Source organism: Loxodonta africana, chromosome 18, assembly GCF_030014295.1.
Source record: "Loxodonta africana isolate mLoxAfr1 chromosome 18, mLoxAfr1.hap2, whole genome shotgun sequence".
NCBI classification, from domain to species: Eukaryota; Metazoa; Chordata; class Mammalia; order Proboscidea; family Elephantidae; genus Loxodonta; species Loxodonta africana.
Genome location: NC_087359.1, coordinates 50,901,029 through 50,918,966, shown reverse-complemented (window position 1 = coordinate 50,918,966; position 17,938 = coordinate 50,901,029). Strand labels below are relative to the sequence as shown.

General features: G+C 38.1%; 1 protein-coding gene across 8 annotated transcripts in view; it reads right to left on the bottom strand.

Moving 5' to 3' along the window:
- USP32 (ubiquitin specific peptidase 32) overlaps positions 1-17,938 on the bottom strand; it is a 205,463-nt gene that overhangs the window by 14,244 nt on the left and 173,281 nt on the right. For 7 of the 8 annotated variants that reach the window (XM_064271349.1, XM_023553508.2, XM_023553509.2 and 4 more), the window contains 6 exons: positions 17,264-17,415; positions 15,078-15,189; positions 13,747-13,958; positions 7,171-7,355; positions 1,921-2,007; positions 904-1,024 (listed from right to left, as the gene is read on the bottom strand). In XM_064271349.1, coding sequence (XP_064127419.1) covers positions 904-1,024; positions 1,921-2,007; positions 7,171-7,355; positions 13,747-13,958; positions 15,078-15,189; positions 17,264-17,415 — 869 coding nt within the window. The remainder of the gene's footprint in view (positions 1-903; positions 1,025-1,920; positions 2,008-7,170; positions 7,356-13,746; positions 13,959-15,077; positions 15,190-17,263; positions 17,416-17,938) is intronic. The other variant, XM_064271351.1, reaches the window with a different exon arrangement.

The window sequence follows — 17,938 nt, the reverse complement described above, 5'->3', positions numbered from 1 at the left end:
AAGAGGAAGACCTTCAACAAGGTGGACTGACACAGTGGCTGCAACAATGAGCTCAAGCATAACAGCAAGTGTAAGGATGGCACAGCACGGGGCAGTGTTTCGTTCTGTTGTACACAGGGTCGCTGTGAGTCGAAACCGACCTGACGGCACCTAACAGCAACAGTGACAGCAACTTGCAACAATCAAGTGCATAAAATGCAAAAATCACTACAATTCCTCATGTTACTTATGAAACTTCTTTGATTCTGTTGCATTTGCTATTCCATCAGATTTTTCATATATCTGTCTACAAGCTACCTCATCAATCTACTCTTCAAATAATATATGGTTGATTGAAAACTGCCTAAGGCAAACATTTTTAGTATGGAGTTACTATTCTTTTTGAAATAATATTTTCAAATTTTAAAAACTGCTCTGGTCAGAGAGTGGGAATAGATGAATGACCAGTGTAAACAACAACTATGGAGGCCTACTCTTCGATGTCCAGTCTTAAAACATTCCAGTCCTTTTACTAACTTCTCTGATCACTATACCCATTAAAGATAATAAGTATAACACTGGGATGTTTTTAAACTAAGTAGTTGTGGTTACCAAATGCTGTAGCTTCATTGATATCTAATGAACAGGCAGAGAGAGATTTCCTGCTTGATATGCCATGGCCAGAGAATTATACCCAGGATCTTGTTTCTAGATTTATTTTATTTAAATGCCTCAATACAATTGACTCTAGGAGTGGGAAAACTGAAAAAAAAAAAACAAAACAGCAGTCCTGTCAGTATATTAAGTGCCATAGAGAATGCCAATGCATGTTTTTCTGAGTCTATTTAAATTTCTAAAACAGAAATAGCATGATACACTTAAACATATAAAATCCACCATCTTATGGTAGCCCTGAGTGCTTACCCGTTCTTGTGATGTCTGATAGCGGAGGTGAAGGGCTGTGGGGTCCCAATCCACAGCAATGTAGGCATTTCCAATGAAAGCTCTGTCATCCCCACAATCAATTTTACAGCCTCTGCAAAATCTAAAGAGGAAAAAAAGGTTTATTGAAGAAGAAATAATTATGAAAGACTCTACATGTATTTTCTTTATCAGTAATATGCTCCTATCCTGCGTCTCTACTTCCTTGGGCTTCACGATGGGCTTCTAGCTTCAGAGTCTGATAAGTGGACAAATATTAATAATTATTAATATTTCAGGGAATCATGCTGATAATTATCATTTCTCAAGTCTTTGGTTTTTCAAAGCTCTTGGTAGCCACTTGTTAAGCCACATGAAGATGTGAGCTTTCTGGCAAATAAATGATATGAGAATTGGACATTTGAGATACCACAGATCTGAAGAAATTCTAAATTCAATTATTTAATGCTCTGAGGCAGGCAATTTATCTGGTATTACTAACACTTATTTCCTTGTTTGAAAAGTTGCACGTTAAATAAATGTATACAAAAATCCATGGTGCTGACGCGGGTGGGTAGAAAAACCATGACAAAGCCATGGTTCCAATGTATACTTTAGACTCAGTTTGTAAGTCTGTGATTTCTTTTCTCTAAAGGCTGACTTTAGTATTGTCAGGCATTTTCCCCGCTAGAACAGACTTCCAGCAAGGTCTAGTATGCAGACTATATTCTATTGGGCTCAGAATTGCCAAAGCGATTTATTTTTAAGGAGCTGAAGATACAGAATAAGAACTATTGATCAAAAACTATGAATTTGGTATAAACTGTAGAGTTTATTAAACCAGCTAGGTCTCAAAAGCAAAATCTAGCTATTGACCTCACAACAAAGAGAGGAATGGGTAATTCCTAAGTTTATTTCAACCTTCTCACTCTTTGCTAGTTTCAAACCTGGAAACCTTATTAAAAAGGTACTTTATCCGAAGCTGCAATTCCACTATAAGTTTTCTTTTGGTCACTTTACCTATACCATGGGCACCAAGCACAGGAGTTCCCATCTTTCTGCACGACTCGTAGAGTGAATGGATATTGATAGCCCATACTGTCATCACTGAAACAGAAGAGAACATACACCAAATAGCATAAGAAGCATTTCTGGCTTGGGGTCCAACTCCTTTTCATCTTGCAGGAACATTTGTCACAGCAGTACGCTTAGGCTGACTGTTCAACGTGACTTATCCTAATCCATTAGTTGCGGCCCTGTACCAACCGCACTCTGGACTCCCACGCTGTATTCCTGCTTACAGCAGCGTGGACGTACTAGGCGGCCAGATGCCCCTAAATGAGTCCATGTGGTCCATGCAAATTTTACAATATAGGTCAATCATGCAGTCATACATCAATTATCTTTCAGCCCTTACGATATTAGGAGATTTAATTCACATTAAACTAAAATAATTACACCTTTCCATGACAAGAACATTGACACACCACTGAAGGCTGAAAAGTCTTAACAGTCTATTGAGGAGCTGACCAATTGTATATATAGAAGCCTTCCTTAATCAGAATCCTGGATGTGGTACCAGCTAGGTACCCCTTTTCCCTGTGCTTTAACTACTCAAAGCTATAAGCTACACACCATTCTGGAAATAACTTCCTTTAACTGTCAATGATTATTGTCAAGACAGACTTTTTTTTTTAACTCATCCTTGTCCCAATAAGAAGCAGTACAAGGAATATGATGTAAGAGTAGTATACTGTTCATTTGGGACTTGGTAGTGGCAATTATATGGCTGCCGAAATTAATGAAACCATGATAAGGATTCATTGTAAGAAAATGAGTATCTTGTTGAAAGATGGGAGTTCCCATTTTTCTGTGCAACTCAGAGAGTAAATTGATATTGATGGCCCATACTGTCTAGTATCATGTTCAAACATAAATGAAGGATAAGTGAAGAATCAAAAGAAAAGTAAAGGGACAAAATGAGCAGATAGCGCTCCTGAAGGGAACTAAGTCGCACTTCTCTTCTCGACATTTCCTTTGCCTTTTTGCTCTAACTAAAGCCTGGCTTTGCGGAGGACCCTGCTTTCCTTACAGCCTCTTCAGTGATACTTATTCTCATACATTCCATACATCCTAGAACCTGGAGGTGATACAGGTCTCCTCCTTACTCCTCTCTTTGGCACGCCTAGGTGATTTTTATTTCCTTCATTCTAAAAAAATGTGACTTCTTTGTAGCTTGTGCTACTCAGTATTAACACTACTATTCCTCTTTAGTAAGTGCATCTCTTCCTTATTGACTAAAGATTTTAGCACTTGGTTCACTGTTCTATCAATTCTGTTTTCTTGTTGACCTCAAGAGCAATGTAATTAATTCAACAATACCTTGGCCTCTTCATTTCCAACAATAATTTCCTCCACCCCATCTAAGCCACCCTCTCTAAGGATCATACTCTAGGCTTTGTCAGCACAAACTTTACTACCTCCAAAATCTCAATTCTAAGTATCCTGCCTTTGTAACGACCATCTCCTGACTTTTCATATCACTTACTCTAGTATCACTACTATAACAATTCCTTGACCCAATTGAAATCTCGAATCACTACCCTCAAATCTTTACTTTGCTCCTTCCTCCTGTTCCTCAAAATAATTACTCTATTGCATAAACCTTAATTCCAGAAATGTGTCCATTTAATCTAAAATTTCAAATTTACTGATATAAACATTCACAATATAAAGAATTTTACAATGAACCCCCACGTATTCATCACTCAACTCATTTGATTTATATCCTTAGCCACTTCCACTAGATTCTTTGCTTTTTAAAATGTTTTATTGCAGTAAATATATTTAAAAGAAAAACCAAACCCAGTGCCATCAAGTCGATTCCGACTCAGAATGACCCTATAGGACAGAGTAGAACTGCCCCACGGAGTTTCCAAGGAGCGCCTGGCAGATTTGAACTGCTGACCCTTTGGTTAGCAGCCACAGCACTTAACCACTATGCCACCAGGCCAAAAATTGCCATTTTAACCATTTTTAAGTGTACAATTCCATGACATTAATTATATTCACTGTGTTGTACAACCATCACCACTACCCATTTCCAAAAGTTTTTCATCATCCTAAACAGAAACTCATACCCCTTCAGCTATACTCCCACTTTCTCCTGCCCCTAGTCCCTGGTAACCACTAATAAGCTTTTGTTCTTATGCATTTGCCTAGTCTAGATATTTCATATCTAGAAACAGAGACCAGGCTCCCTCTCTGGGAGAGTGGGTTGATGCCACTTAAAGATGGTCACACTGGACTAAGCTAAAAGCAAAGAAGTTTCCAGAATAAACTGAACGCTTCGAAGGCCAGTGTAGCAGGGGCAGGCGTTTGGGAACCACAGTTTTGGGGAACATCTAAGTCAACTGGCATAATAAAATCTATTAAGAAACCATTCTGCATCCCACTTTGGAGAGTGGCATATGGGGTCTTAAATGCTAGCAAGCAGCCATCTAAGATGCATCAATGGGTCTCAACACACCTGGAGCAAAGGAGAATGAAGAACACCAAAGACACAAGGTAATTATGAGCCCAAGAGACAGAGAGGACCACATGAACCAGAAACTACATCAGCCTGAGGCCAGAAGAACTAGACGGTGCCTGGTACAAGTGATGACTGCCATGACAGGGAACATAACAAAGAACCCCTGACAGAGTAGGAGAGCAGTGGGATGTAGACCCCAAATTCTCCTAAAAAGACCAGACTTAATGGTCTAACTGAGACTGGAAGGACCCCAGAGGTCATGATCCCCAGACTTTCTGTTGGCTCAAGACAGGAACCATTCCCAAAGCCAACTCTTCAGACAGGGATTGGACTGGACAATGGGATAGAAAACGATACTGGTAAAGAGTGGGCTTCTTGGATCAAGTAGACACATGAGACTATGTTGGCATCTCCCGTCTGGAGGGGAGATGAGAGGGCAGAGGGGGTCAGGAGCTGGCCAAATGGACACAAAAATAGAGAGTGGAGGGAAGGCGTGTGTTGTCTCATTAGGGGGAGAGCAGTTAGGAGTACATAGCAAGGCGTACATAAATTTTTGTATGAGAGACTGACTTGATTTGTAAACCTTCACTTAAAGCACACACACATACACACAAAAACACATGCAAACGTGGACCCAGAAAAGAAAAAAAAAAAAAAAATGGCCACACTGAGTTGAGGAAGGGATGGGGCGCAAGTGAATAGAAAACCAGAGCTTTCCTACTGTTTATATGTCACATTTTTCTGGTTCCCAGAGTTTTGACAAAATTGGTTCTGCCAGTTTCTGCTTTTTTTTGGGGGGGGGGATATTTTGTGTTGAGGGGGGAGGTCGTGCAGCTGCTCATGCCATCTTGCTCCAGGCCCCTACTAGGTTATTTTGAAGGAAATCACAGACATTAGTATCATTTCATCCATAAATATTTCAGCGTGTATCTCTAAAAGATAAGCTGTTGCTATCTTTTTAATGTCTGTAGGACCATTCTCTTTTTAACCCACTCCGTCCTCCATGCCTTCACCTATAGCATTCCACTAAAAGAGCTTTGCAAAGGTCACTGAAGGCTGCCATTTTACAGAATCCAGTAGTTAATTACCATTCTTTTTCTTCATCAGTAGTATATGAAACAGCTGATCACTCTTTCCTTGAAACATTTCTTTTACTTAGCTTTCTGGAACACTACTTACTCCTGGTTTTCCTCTTACATCACTGGCTGCTTATTCTCAAACTCCTGTTTTGCCTCCTCCTCCTCTTCTCAACCTCTAAATGTTGGAATGCCACAAGAATTAGATCTTGGGCATCTTCTCTATCTAACTCTTCCTCTCTAAGTGACATCATTTGGTCTCATGGTTTTAAATACCAACTATTTGTTGATGACAAGTATATTTATATCTCCATCAAGGAACACTCAGGTGTATTTCCTACTCGGATATATAATAAACCCATTGCTGTCGTGTCAATTTTGACTCGTAGTGACCCTATAGATAGCGTAGAACTGCCCCATAGGGTTTCCAATGAGTTCCAATGATTCGAACTGCTGACCTTCTGGTTAGCGGCCAGGCTCTTCACCACTGCGTTTTAGATATATAGTAGGTATGCTGAATTTAACTTGATTCCTGTCATCTCTTGCCAAAACCTGTTCCTTCTCCAGTCTTTCTCATTTCATTAAATGGTAACTGCCATTCACCAATAACTGCTGAGGCTGAAAATCTAGCTTGAACTCCTTTTTCCCTCATAATCCACATCTAATACATAAAGCTTCATCTAGAAGTCTTTTAATTCACTCAGACTTTCACTTCGAATTTAATCTGGCTCAGTTGTCATCTGTACTAAACACATTTACCAACTAAATGGCTCATTTATTACTTGCAGTTTTCCCTTAACATTTATTTACCTTCAGTCTTATCCTAATCATCAAAAGACCCTGCACCATAACAAACAGCCATCAGCAGAGAGAACTTTTTTACTCAGTCAACAAAGAAGCAGAACTCTCACTTGCATCATGATAATAAGAAAACAATCTTTAATTCAACTGAGATATAAATGAGCCATCAGATCCCAACACTGGAAGAGGGAATAGAAAGAAAACAGAAGATGCTTATTTTCTTTACCCAGGCTTAATAAAATTATTCTATGTTAAAATGACATAGCTGGAAACAATCCAACTGAATCATTTGTTACAGAATGAGAATTTTCAGAGTTCATATATAGATAAGCACACTGTTGCTCCCATCCTGAATTTCAGAGAACTACGGAGACCTGCTGGTGCAGTGGTTAAGTGTTATGGCTGCTAACCAAAAGGTCGGCAGTTCACATCCACCAGCTGCTCTTTGGAAACCCTATGGGGCAGTTCTACTCTGTCGTATAGGGTCACTTATAAGTCAGAATCGACTGAACAGCAACACTTTTTTTTTTTTAAATGATGATACAAATTTCCTGATGAAATCAAATCCTCTCCTTTTGCAATAAAAGAAGATGAAGATACTACCTGAAATATTAACAGGAGGGATTTAGGCAAGAAATTAGAGAATGGAAGGATTGTTGGACACTAGATGGTCTAGGTGACTAATGGAAACTGTATATTCTCTCCTACTCAAAATATCAAATCAAATGGTTGAACTGGTCTGTTCTCTAGATGGTTCTTAAAGGAGTAATTAACTTGACATGGAATCACACAGAATGCACATAAATTATTACCCTTCTAGAGTTTGGAAACTATAAGTTTAGGTTGATCTCTTGAACTCACCAATCCTGAGCATGGTTACTAGCTTCCTGAGGTGGGAGCGGGCTGGCTAACCGAGATACTTGAATCCAAACCGCATCATACAGGTCTTTCTTCCGGGTATGCACAGTACACGGAACTATCAGTGGCATTCCAAAGAGGCTGGGGCGATTCTTCTGAGATGACAGGAAATAAAGTTCTGTCCTCATCTATATGTACAAACAAAGAGAAGAGAGAGCTGAGAAAACAGGCCTCTGACTCCTCCATTTCCTTTTGCTAAGACTGCCAATGACACACATCATTACCATTTTCAAATTAGTCACGACCACACTCTTCTTTTATGAAACCATCCTTATGAGTATGAAGAGAATGGCTATTCAAAGTGGAGTCACTGAAAGGCTGAGGTACTGCCAATTTTAGAGTTGTTGCCTATTCAACAAACTTGGTTTTCAGCATTTTGTATTTTCAAACTACAATTTTCTCTGACAAACATTTCTCACACACTGAATCACATGTAAAAACTAATAATACTTTAATACATCAAGTCCCTTAAATAATTAAAACCGTATCTCTAGAAAATATGCCGTAAATAAAAAACTCCCTCAAAATGCACTTTGCTCAGAATGAGTATCCCAAACTTCTGGGGATTGTGAAATCCTGGTATTTAGTTTCATAATGTTATTCACTTTCCTGAAAGCAGCTAAGCAGCTTTACTCCTTTTTGTTTTTTAAATACATGATAGAATAAAAGTAAGTTAAAATTTTAAAATATTTGCTTTGAGTATGTTAAGGTGATTTATATGATATTCTTTAATATAAAGATACTACATAGAATTAGCTTGGAAATGGCTGCTGCATAAAACCGAAGTTTAGTATAATAGAAAAATTGGTGGGAGTTTGGGACTGCTCAAAAAGCTCCTGAACACTTGGACATTTCTTTATAAAAAGTTTGGTCTTCTGTAGTAGTTAGAAAGGCTAAGTAAACCAACAACGTATAAACTCACTAGGGGATGACTAGTTTCTAAGTGGAAAGATCCTTCTTTAGTTCAGATTCTCAAACATTTGATTTTGTCATTATACATTCAAGCTTAGCTAAATACATGATTTTAAAACCCATTTCAGTGTAACAATTCTGTAAAAAATTAAAAACTTAGATTTAGTTCTTCTCTCCTTAAACCTCCACTTTTCCTCCACTACAATTCTTAACATTTGTTAAGAATTGACTTACTTTACTAATTTATAAATGAGACCATTTGGGAACCACACCCATCTCTCTCCTCTATTCTTCTCAATATATCTCTTTTCTGATCCCACACAATTTTCATTCTTTTGAAGGTAACTTTTCTCAGGGCCAGGCAGCCCATACCTGCTCACTTCCTCAAAAGATGATGCTCCCAGTTCTATCTCACCAGGAATTTTCCTTTTGTCCTCTTCTAATGACATTTTCTCTCATCTGAAAAAAACTCACTTGACCTAAACATGCCAAATTCTTGCTGTATTTCTTTACTTGGTTACATTGCTAAGCTTTGTCAGTTTTCTTTCTTTTCGACTTCTGTGACCCATGTAATCACTTTTTTCTTTCTTGAAACTGACTTGCCATTTAGCTGCTGTGTCAATCCATTATTTCTCCCTTTACCTCTCTGAGTATTCTTGCCTATGTTGCCTTGCTTTGTTCCTTTCTTTTTCTACCTTTCAGAGAGAAGTAGAAGGAAAATAAAATGCGTTCGAAATAACTGAACCATAAGGTCAAAAGGGTCTGAAAGAAGAAATCAGCAATGAAAATGAATTCAAGTAGTATTTTGAAAGAAGAAATTAAAAGCACAGTGATATACTGAATATGGAGTTTTGAAAGGAAAACAAAACAAAACTAAGAGCGCTCTCAGCTTTCGGCCGCTGGCATGGAAGAATGGTGTTGTCTTTCATAGAAATAATGGGGAAAGGGAGTTGACTTGGGATAGACATACAGTAAAATCAATTTTAGGCATTCCCAAATACGACTGGCTAGTTCATGCAGGAATCTGGAAATAGGGGACTGGCTAAAAAGTGCAAATTCAAGATGACAATATGGCTTTATGGTTTAATAATTAGAAAACTGTATATAATGCTTAACTTACCTAGTATTTTATATACAATATAATACTTCACGTACATCATAACTAAGAGTTGTTTTCTAAGAAAGATCTCAAAAAACACACTTGAGTGCTTATTATACAATCTGATAATGCTTGGTAAGAAACAGCTGGAGAAATGCATGACTCTCCCAGTTATTTTCGCTGATGGGACCACATGAAGCTGTGCTTAAGGGCAATTCCAACTCACAGACATATCCTTGGTTCTCTAGGCTGTCACCTCATACCACCCTGGAACATCGTCTATATGGTCAAAATATCACTTTACATCAAGGGCTACTAATTCAAAGGGGGAAAAGTATATTTCAAAGAATTATCATAAAGGAAATAGCTGTGTAATCATCACTCAGTTCCAGAAACAGAATACTACCAGCACTCCGAGAACCTCCCTTTTGCTTCCTCCCAAGGGTAACTATTATCCTCATTTTTATGGTAATCACTTCCTTGCTTTTAGTTGCAGTTCCATAGCCTATGCACACATACTTATTCTTCCTGTTTTTGAAGTTTATATAAATAGAATCACATAATTCGTTTTCTTTTGTGTCTGTTCTTTTTCCCCCCTCAGCATGTGTTTATGAGATTAATTTATGTTGGGACTAACTATAATTTCATTGCTGTACGACATTCCGTTGTATGAATATATCACAACTGTCTTATCCTTTCTACCATTAATGGCCATTGGTATTTTCAGTTTTGGGCTATTACAGATAATGTTGCTATGAACATTCCTATACTTATCTCCTGGTGTACATATCTGTTGGGTGGATACTTAAGAGCGGAATTGCTTATCTTTAACTAGAAAACTGTCTTCCAAAGTAGCTCTATCAATTTACATTCTCATAAGAGTTCCCGATGCTTACCAACACTATCAGTCTACTTAATACTACGCAGTGATATCTTAATGTGGTTTTTATTTACATTTCTCTGATTACTAGTGAGGGTGATCACTTTTCTACAAGATTATGGGCTTTTTGAATATCTATTTTGTGAAGTGCCTATTCAAACATCTGGACCATTTTTTTTTTTTAAAGTGAATTGTTTTCTTCTTAATGACTTAACAGGAGCTCTTTGTATTTTCTGGATTGAGCCCTTTTTGTTGGTAATAAGTTACAAAAATCTTCTATTCTGAGGCTTGCCTTTTTACTTTCTTAATGTTGTCTTTCGATGGAACTAAAATTCTTAATTTTAATAAAGTTTATCAATCTCTTCCCTTTACACTTAGTGCTTTTTCTGTCCAATTTAAGTAGTCTTCCCTTCACTAAGGTCATAAATATATTAATCTTTATTATCTTCCAGGGGCTGTTTTATTGTGTTACTTTTCATATTTACTTATACAATCAACCTGGAATTGATTTTTGTATGGTGAGAGGTAGGTGTCAAGTTTCATATGGATACCCAATTGTTGCAGCACCATTTACTGAAAAAGCTAACTTTCCCTCACTGTTCTGCAATACCATCTTTGTTATAAATCATACTTGTTTCTATGTTCTTTACTTTATTCCACTGGCTTGTCTTTTCTTGCATTACTACCTATTGTCTTCAGTATCATAGCTTTATATGATAAATCTTGATATGCAGTAGATCAATTCCTCATGCTTTAATTCAAGAGTTTTTGTTATTCTTGGTGCTTTGTACTTTCACATAATAGGATCAGCTTATCAAGTTACATGCATGTACACACAGACACACAAGCACATACACACACAGTTGGCATTTTTTATTGGGATTATGCACTGAATCTATAGGTCATTTTGTGGAGAACTGTTATCTTTAAAATACTGAGTCTTCTAATCCATGAACATGGTTTATTTCTTAAAATATCTGAGTCCTCTTTAATTTCTATCAACACTATTTTATTGTTTCCTGTATAGATCTCTTATACATCATTTGTTAAGTTTATTCCTAGATACTTGATTTTTTTGATATTATGATAAACGGTACCTGTAATAGGTTGAATGGTGACCCCCCGCCCCCGCCAAAAGATATGTCTACATCCTAATCCCTGAAACTTGTGAATGTGACCTTACTTGGAAAAAGAATCTTTACGATGCAATTAAATGATGACCTCAAGGTGAGATCATCCTGGATTATCTGGGAAGACTGTAAATCCAATGGGAAGTGGAAGTGTCCTTGTAAGAGAAAGGCAGAGGGAAAAGGAAAAGAAGGCCATGTGGAGATGGGACTGGAGTTATGCAGCCTCAACAAGGAATAGGTGGAACCACCAGAAGCTAAAGAGGCGAGGAAGGATTCTCCCCCTAGATCCTTCAGAGGGAGCATGGTCCTGCCAACTCCGTAAATTCGGGCTTCTAGTGTCAAGAACAGTGAGAAAATGAATTTCTGTGACTGCGGTGCAATGAATTACTAAATATGGCCCGTCAAGCCGTGGTCTTTGTGACTCACACACAATGACTGAGTGGGACTATGCAAACAAGGTATATGGAACCTGTGATGGTTGGGGTTATGTATCCACTTGGCTGGGCCACGGTTCCCAGTACTGTGTAGTTGTCCACCATTTTACGTGTTGTGGATCCTGACCTTTACACGTTGATGAGGCAAGATTAGTGTAAGGTGTATACTGGGTCATACATAGCCTTGCTGGTTGTGGCCTGCATCTAAGATGCATGTGTGTGTTCTGGTGAGGCACTCTCTCCCTGCATCTGCAGCCTCCCACGTTCAGTTTGTGATCAGCTGACCTCCCCAGAGGCTTGCTGTCTGACCTGCCGATTCTGGGATTTGCTGGCCTCCACAGCCCCTTGTGCCGGTGGCCTAGTGTGTGACCTGATTCATTAGCTTCTACAGCCTTGGAAGCCAGGTGCCTGTGGTCTGAACTGCCGGTTATCAGTTCCTGCAGCCATGTGAGTTGGGGGAAGCCTACGCCTGACCCACGAACTTGGGACTTGCCAGCCTCCACAACTGGCTAAGCCATTTCCTATATGTAGTTCATGAGTTCTGTGAGACTTTGCAGCAAATTAGGGAATCCAAAGACAGGAGGGAGAGTGCTGAGGGGAGAGGGAGTAGCTGATGTTAGAGATGATGGAGTGGTACAGCAGCTTGGAAAAGCTGGACATTTGGGACATCTTTAACCTCTGCCTCATAGGAACCAGCTTTGTGCTGATCCTTATAAAAGAAATTATTCGTTTAGTGACTTCAGCTAACACCAGCCCTAGAAATTAATACAATCCCCTTTTTATCTTTTAACAATTTCAATTTCTCTTGTTGCTGTTCTATAATTAATGTACTTGATTTCTGTATATTGATCTTATATTCAGCATCTTTACTAAACTCAGTTCATCTGCTTTTTCAATGAGCAAGGCACAATACATTTTATACCAGGAAAAAAAAACGGGAATAAAATTTAAAGAAAGAAACCAGAAAAATTCACCAACAAAATATGATAGAAAACAGAAGACAAAGACTGAGGAGAAGAGTAAGCAAAGCCCAAGAGGGAAAAAGAGAAGAGACGACAGTCAAGCTTGGTATCTTCTGTGATGTCAGGTTAAACTGTCTTGGTCAGATTCTGATGTTTGTTTTAATCATCACTGAAAGTTATAACTTGGACACCCTGGAAATTAGAAAGCTGGAGAAAATTTTGAACAGAGGTAGGGGTGACTAATGAATCTTAAAAATTATCTAGCAGCCCTACTCCCTTATTTTATAAAATTAGGAAACTGAGGCTGAAAAAGCTCAATCAGCTATCTAGTGGCAGAATTAGAACTAAAGCAGGTTGCTCAATTCCTAGTCCAGTGCTATTTCTACTCTACCAAATTGCCATTTACATAGATTATCTCTTTAACAATTATCCACTGATTGGTTTTTCATATCTTCCATTGTTTTTATCAAAGAATCAGCCTTTAATGTAATAGCCACATAATAGTCTACCAAGGGAAGAATTATACACAGCTTGTCTTGCCCAAGAACATTCTTGTGTCCTCAAAAAAAAAAAAGTACCTTCTCCAAAGGCAGCACATTTATATGGCAGAGAAGACGTACTTGCCTACACGAACATATGGCGTTGGTAGGTGCTGTCAAGTTGATTTTTACTCATAGTGACCCCATGTTGCAGATTAGAACTGCCCCATAGGATTTTCTAGGCTGCCATGTTTATGGTAGAAGATTGCCAGGTCTTTCTCCCATGGAGTTGCTAGGTGGGTTTGAACCGCCAACCTTTCGGTTAGCAGCTGAGTGTTCAACCATTGTGCCAACAGGGCTCCTTACATGAACATATAGGAGACACAAGCTTCTTAAAGAAAGTAATACTCTGATGCATCAGCTATGCTACTGTGTCTAAATATGACTTAGGAATGTCCTTTCATACACAGGCCATCATGTATGATACTAAATCCTGGCTGCAATCACTTACATTACCATATGCAAACTTAAATTCAGTGAAGATGTTGGAAAGACAGAAAATGACTATAGCCCACAAATGAGACTGGCAAGACCAGCAGTAACTTGGCTAATGTACAACTAACCATTTTTCGGTGGACTGCAATGATGTAGCCTGTAAAGGGGTTGTCAGGAAGAGATGGCATATGACCATTCACCATTCCATTTGTGAAGTTCTTCTCAGTTCCACACGGCACGACAGTGTTTGGCATTCCATTGGGGATGAATATTGGTCGGGGCAAGTCTCCATTGGTAGTTAGGGTGAACATTCCATTTGTAGATGGGGAAGAGGAGAAATCTATAAATTCAAAGGTAAATACAGTACTATAAGCGCTTCAGATACCTTTATCTTGACTCTTTTCTCAAGTACCCTGGGGATCCAAACCAGTGGTAGTACAGTCCCTTTGAACAGAAAGCAGGCAGAAACCATAACTCAAATAATAATTCTAGGTTGACTGGAAGAATTTCTTTTTTCTTTTTTTTTTTGGAGAAGATTTCAATGTCAGGTTTTACCTCAACTCAGACTGAACAAATAACAAAGCAAGAGTATCTGCTAGAAACTGTAAGCAGAGTTTTGTAAAAACACCTGTATCAGCACCATGTTGCAGCACATAAAGAGTTCTAATCTGCTCCATACAATATGGTAGCTTTGAGCCAGATGTTGCTTTTTACTTTAAAATTAAATTAAAAAATTATTTCCTCAGTCTCACCAGCCACATTTCAAGTGCTCAACAGCCTATATTACTAGTGGCTACCATATTGGGCAATACAGATTACAGAAAATTTCCATCAGTGCAGAAAGTTCTATCGCACAGTGTTGCTCTAAACCTAAAGCAACAGTAAATCATTGACCAATCCACAATTAGTCTGACCTACTAACTACCATTAGTCTACCTACTAAGTGCCAATTAGAAAGGTGTCTAAAGACTTAAGAGAGGGTTCACCATCTGGAGACTCCTTCTCTATGAAGTCCTTTATAGTTGGGGAGTAAGCTTAATTGTAAGCAGTATAAAGAGGAATGGACAAAGCATATTAATAGCTCAAAGACTCACTGAATTACCATATTAAATCACATGTAATATTAGATAAACAAATTCCTGCTTAGCTATATTCATGCTTGTGTTTTCTGATAGTATGTTCCTCTCATATCATCTGCTGCCGTGTTAGTTAGAGATCTGAATTCCAGTGGTAGATTACCTAATAACTAGTTACGTAATAGTCACTTGGGTACTTTGGATTTTAGGTTTCTCATCCATACAATGAGAAACTTGAGGCGAATGATCACTACTGTTTCCTTCTAGCTCAAACATTCTTTTGCTTTAATATCCTCGGCCTAAACAAATATAAACACTATGGCAACTCTCAGACCACTTTCTAAAGCTGAGTTTATGAGGAGAAGCTTTTAGTTCTATCTTACCTGTCTGTATTGGACTAGAAGCTGAAATGGGAGATCCAGGGATGGGAATCTCAAATGCACATAGGAATCCACTCACTGAGAGTCGTATTTTTTGGTTGTCCTGAGGGAAGTTCTATAAAAAAAGAAGCAAGATGAGAAAGGGGAGATGTTTCAGATAAAATCGAAAATCATCTCTCTGACATATCTGAAGCAAACGTCTTAGTTGCTCAGTAGAACAAACAAGATGATTGAATAATTTTTCTCACACTAACTAAAAGATGGTTGACAAAATAACCGAAAAATAACCTCATTGCCAAAACAAAACAAATAAACAAAAAACACCATCATTCCTTTCCATAGGCAGGAGATATGTTGTATATAATTGACTTTTTAAGTTTTGTCCTTTTCTTCAAGCATTTAAACCCAAAACCCTTAGAGATGTCACGTCTTTGCATTTCATATGAAAAAAGTATCAACGAGGTGCAAGTTTGTTCAGAAACTTTGAAGATAAATACAAATGATAGCAATGGTAGGAGCTCAAATTAGGGTAGGTATATATATATATATATATTTTTATATTTATTAGGTTGTGTCAATTTGTTTTTATTCACTAATTTCCTAGTGTGTTCAAAGGCCAAATATACATAAATATTCACACACACACACACACAAAAATACTCAAAAACTCACATTTATTAACTACAGTGTTGTTGTTAGGTGCCATCGAGTTAGGTCACTCATAGTGACCCAACATAAAACAGAACGAAACACACTGCTCGGTCCTGCACCATCCTCATAACTGTTGGTATGCTTGAGCCCACTGTTATAGTCACTGTGCCAATCTATCTTGTCAAGGGCCTACCTCTTCTTCGCCAACCCTTTACTTTACCAAGCATGATGTCCTCCTCCAGGGACTGGTCTCTCCTGATAACATGTCCAAAGTACGTGAGACAAAGTCTTGCCATCCTTACTTCTAAGGAGCATTCTGGCTGTACTTCTAACAAGACAAATTTGTTCATTCTTCTGGCAGTTCATGGTATATTCAATATTCTTCACCAACAACATAATCCAAACGCATCAATCCTTTTTCGATCTTCCTTATTCACTGTCCAGCTTTCAGAAGCATATGAGGTGACTGAAAATACCATGGCTTGGGTCAGATACACTTTAGTCCTCAAAGTGACATTTTAGCTTTTTAACACTTTAAAGAGGTCTTTTGCAGCAGATTTGCCCAATGCAGTATGTCATTTGATTTCTTGACTGCTGCTTCCATGGGCATTGATCGTAGGTCCAAGTAAAGTGAAATCCTTGACGACCTCAATATTTTCTCTGTTTATCATGATTTGTAACTACATAAAATACCCTAAACTAGGAAGAATTTTATTACAGTGGTGATACACAAGGGCACTCAGGTGTGGCAGCAGCAGTCTCTGGGGGAAACCTACACTGGAGTGGCGCAAGTAGGTCACTCCATATAGGCAGCTGTGGGCTTAGGTATTCCCTTCTTGAAAAATACCACCATCATTATGACATCTTTATTCTAGTAGATTCGGAATAGACTTGATGACAATGGGGTTTTTTTTTTTTTTTTTTTTGGTTATTCTAGTTGATAACCCTTTCTGGATTGGAAAATTTGGTAAATCTTTTTTATTGTATTTGATCATCTCAACTGCCTCCTACACATGTGAAAGCTGGACAATGAATAAGGACGACTGAAGAAAAATTGATGTTTTTGAATTACGGTGTTGGTGAAGAATGCTGAATATAACAGGGACTGCCAGAAGAACAAAGAAATCTGTCTAAAAAAGTAGTACAGCCAGGATGCTCCTTAGAAGTGAGAATAACGATACTTCGTCTCACATGCTTTCAACATACTATCAGGAGGCACCAGTCGTTGGAGAAGAACATCATGCTTGCTAAAGTAGAGGGTCAGCAAAAAGGAGGAAGGTTCTCCACAAGATGGACTGACATCATGGCTGCAACAATGGGGTCAAACAAAGCAACGATTGTGAGGATGGCACAGGACTGGGCAATGTTTCATTCTGTTGTACACAGGGTCACTATGAGCTGGAAACGACTCGACATCACCTAACAACATTATCTCCCTTGGTCATTTAATTAATTCTACTAATGTTTTAAGGATAGAGAAAACTATGATCTTTGAAGGATGGAATCGAGGGTTTCCTTGTCAGAGGTGTCAGTATTACCTTTATGTTGGAACTATGCACTTCTGCAAGAAGAATTTGGTCTGATTTAAGTCCACAGAGATCACTCAGCTGTTTTTTTAAACCTGTGTACTTTTCATCCATATTCAATCTTAGTCCATATCGTACAGGGGTAGTACCATCTAGCTTAATAACTGTGAACAGAAAAAAGCTTTTATCAGTAAAATGCAAGTTTCACTGAAAGCCTTCCACTGTAAGCAGATTTATCAGATTTACAAATAGCGAACATTTCAGCCAGGACTGTTATTTTATACATAAAATGCTATAATAGATGGTATTCAGGGTTACTACTGAGTGAATTTTTTTTTTTTAATAATTTTTATTGTGCTTTAAGTGAAAGTTTACAAATCAAGTCAGTCTCTCACACAAAAACCCATATACACCTTGCTACACACTCTCTCCCTCCACTCTCTCTTTTCATGGAAGTGAATATTTTTTGATGTTCATCTGGTATAAAAATATGAGTGGCTTGGCAAGTTTTTTTTTTTTTTAAACTGAGGTGAAATGCATATACGATTAATCATTTTAAAATGTACAATTCAATGGTATTTACTATATCCATGATGTCATGGAACCACCACCTCTTTCTAGTTTCAAAACTTTTTCTCCAACCCCAGAAAAACACCTCACACTCATTAAGTAATCACTCCTCATCAT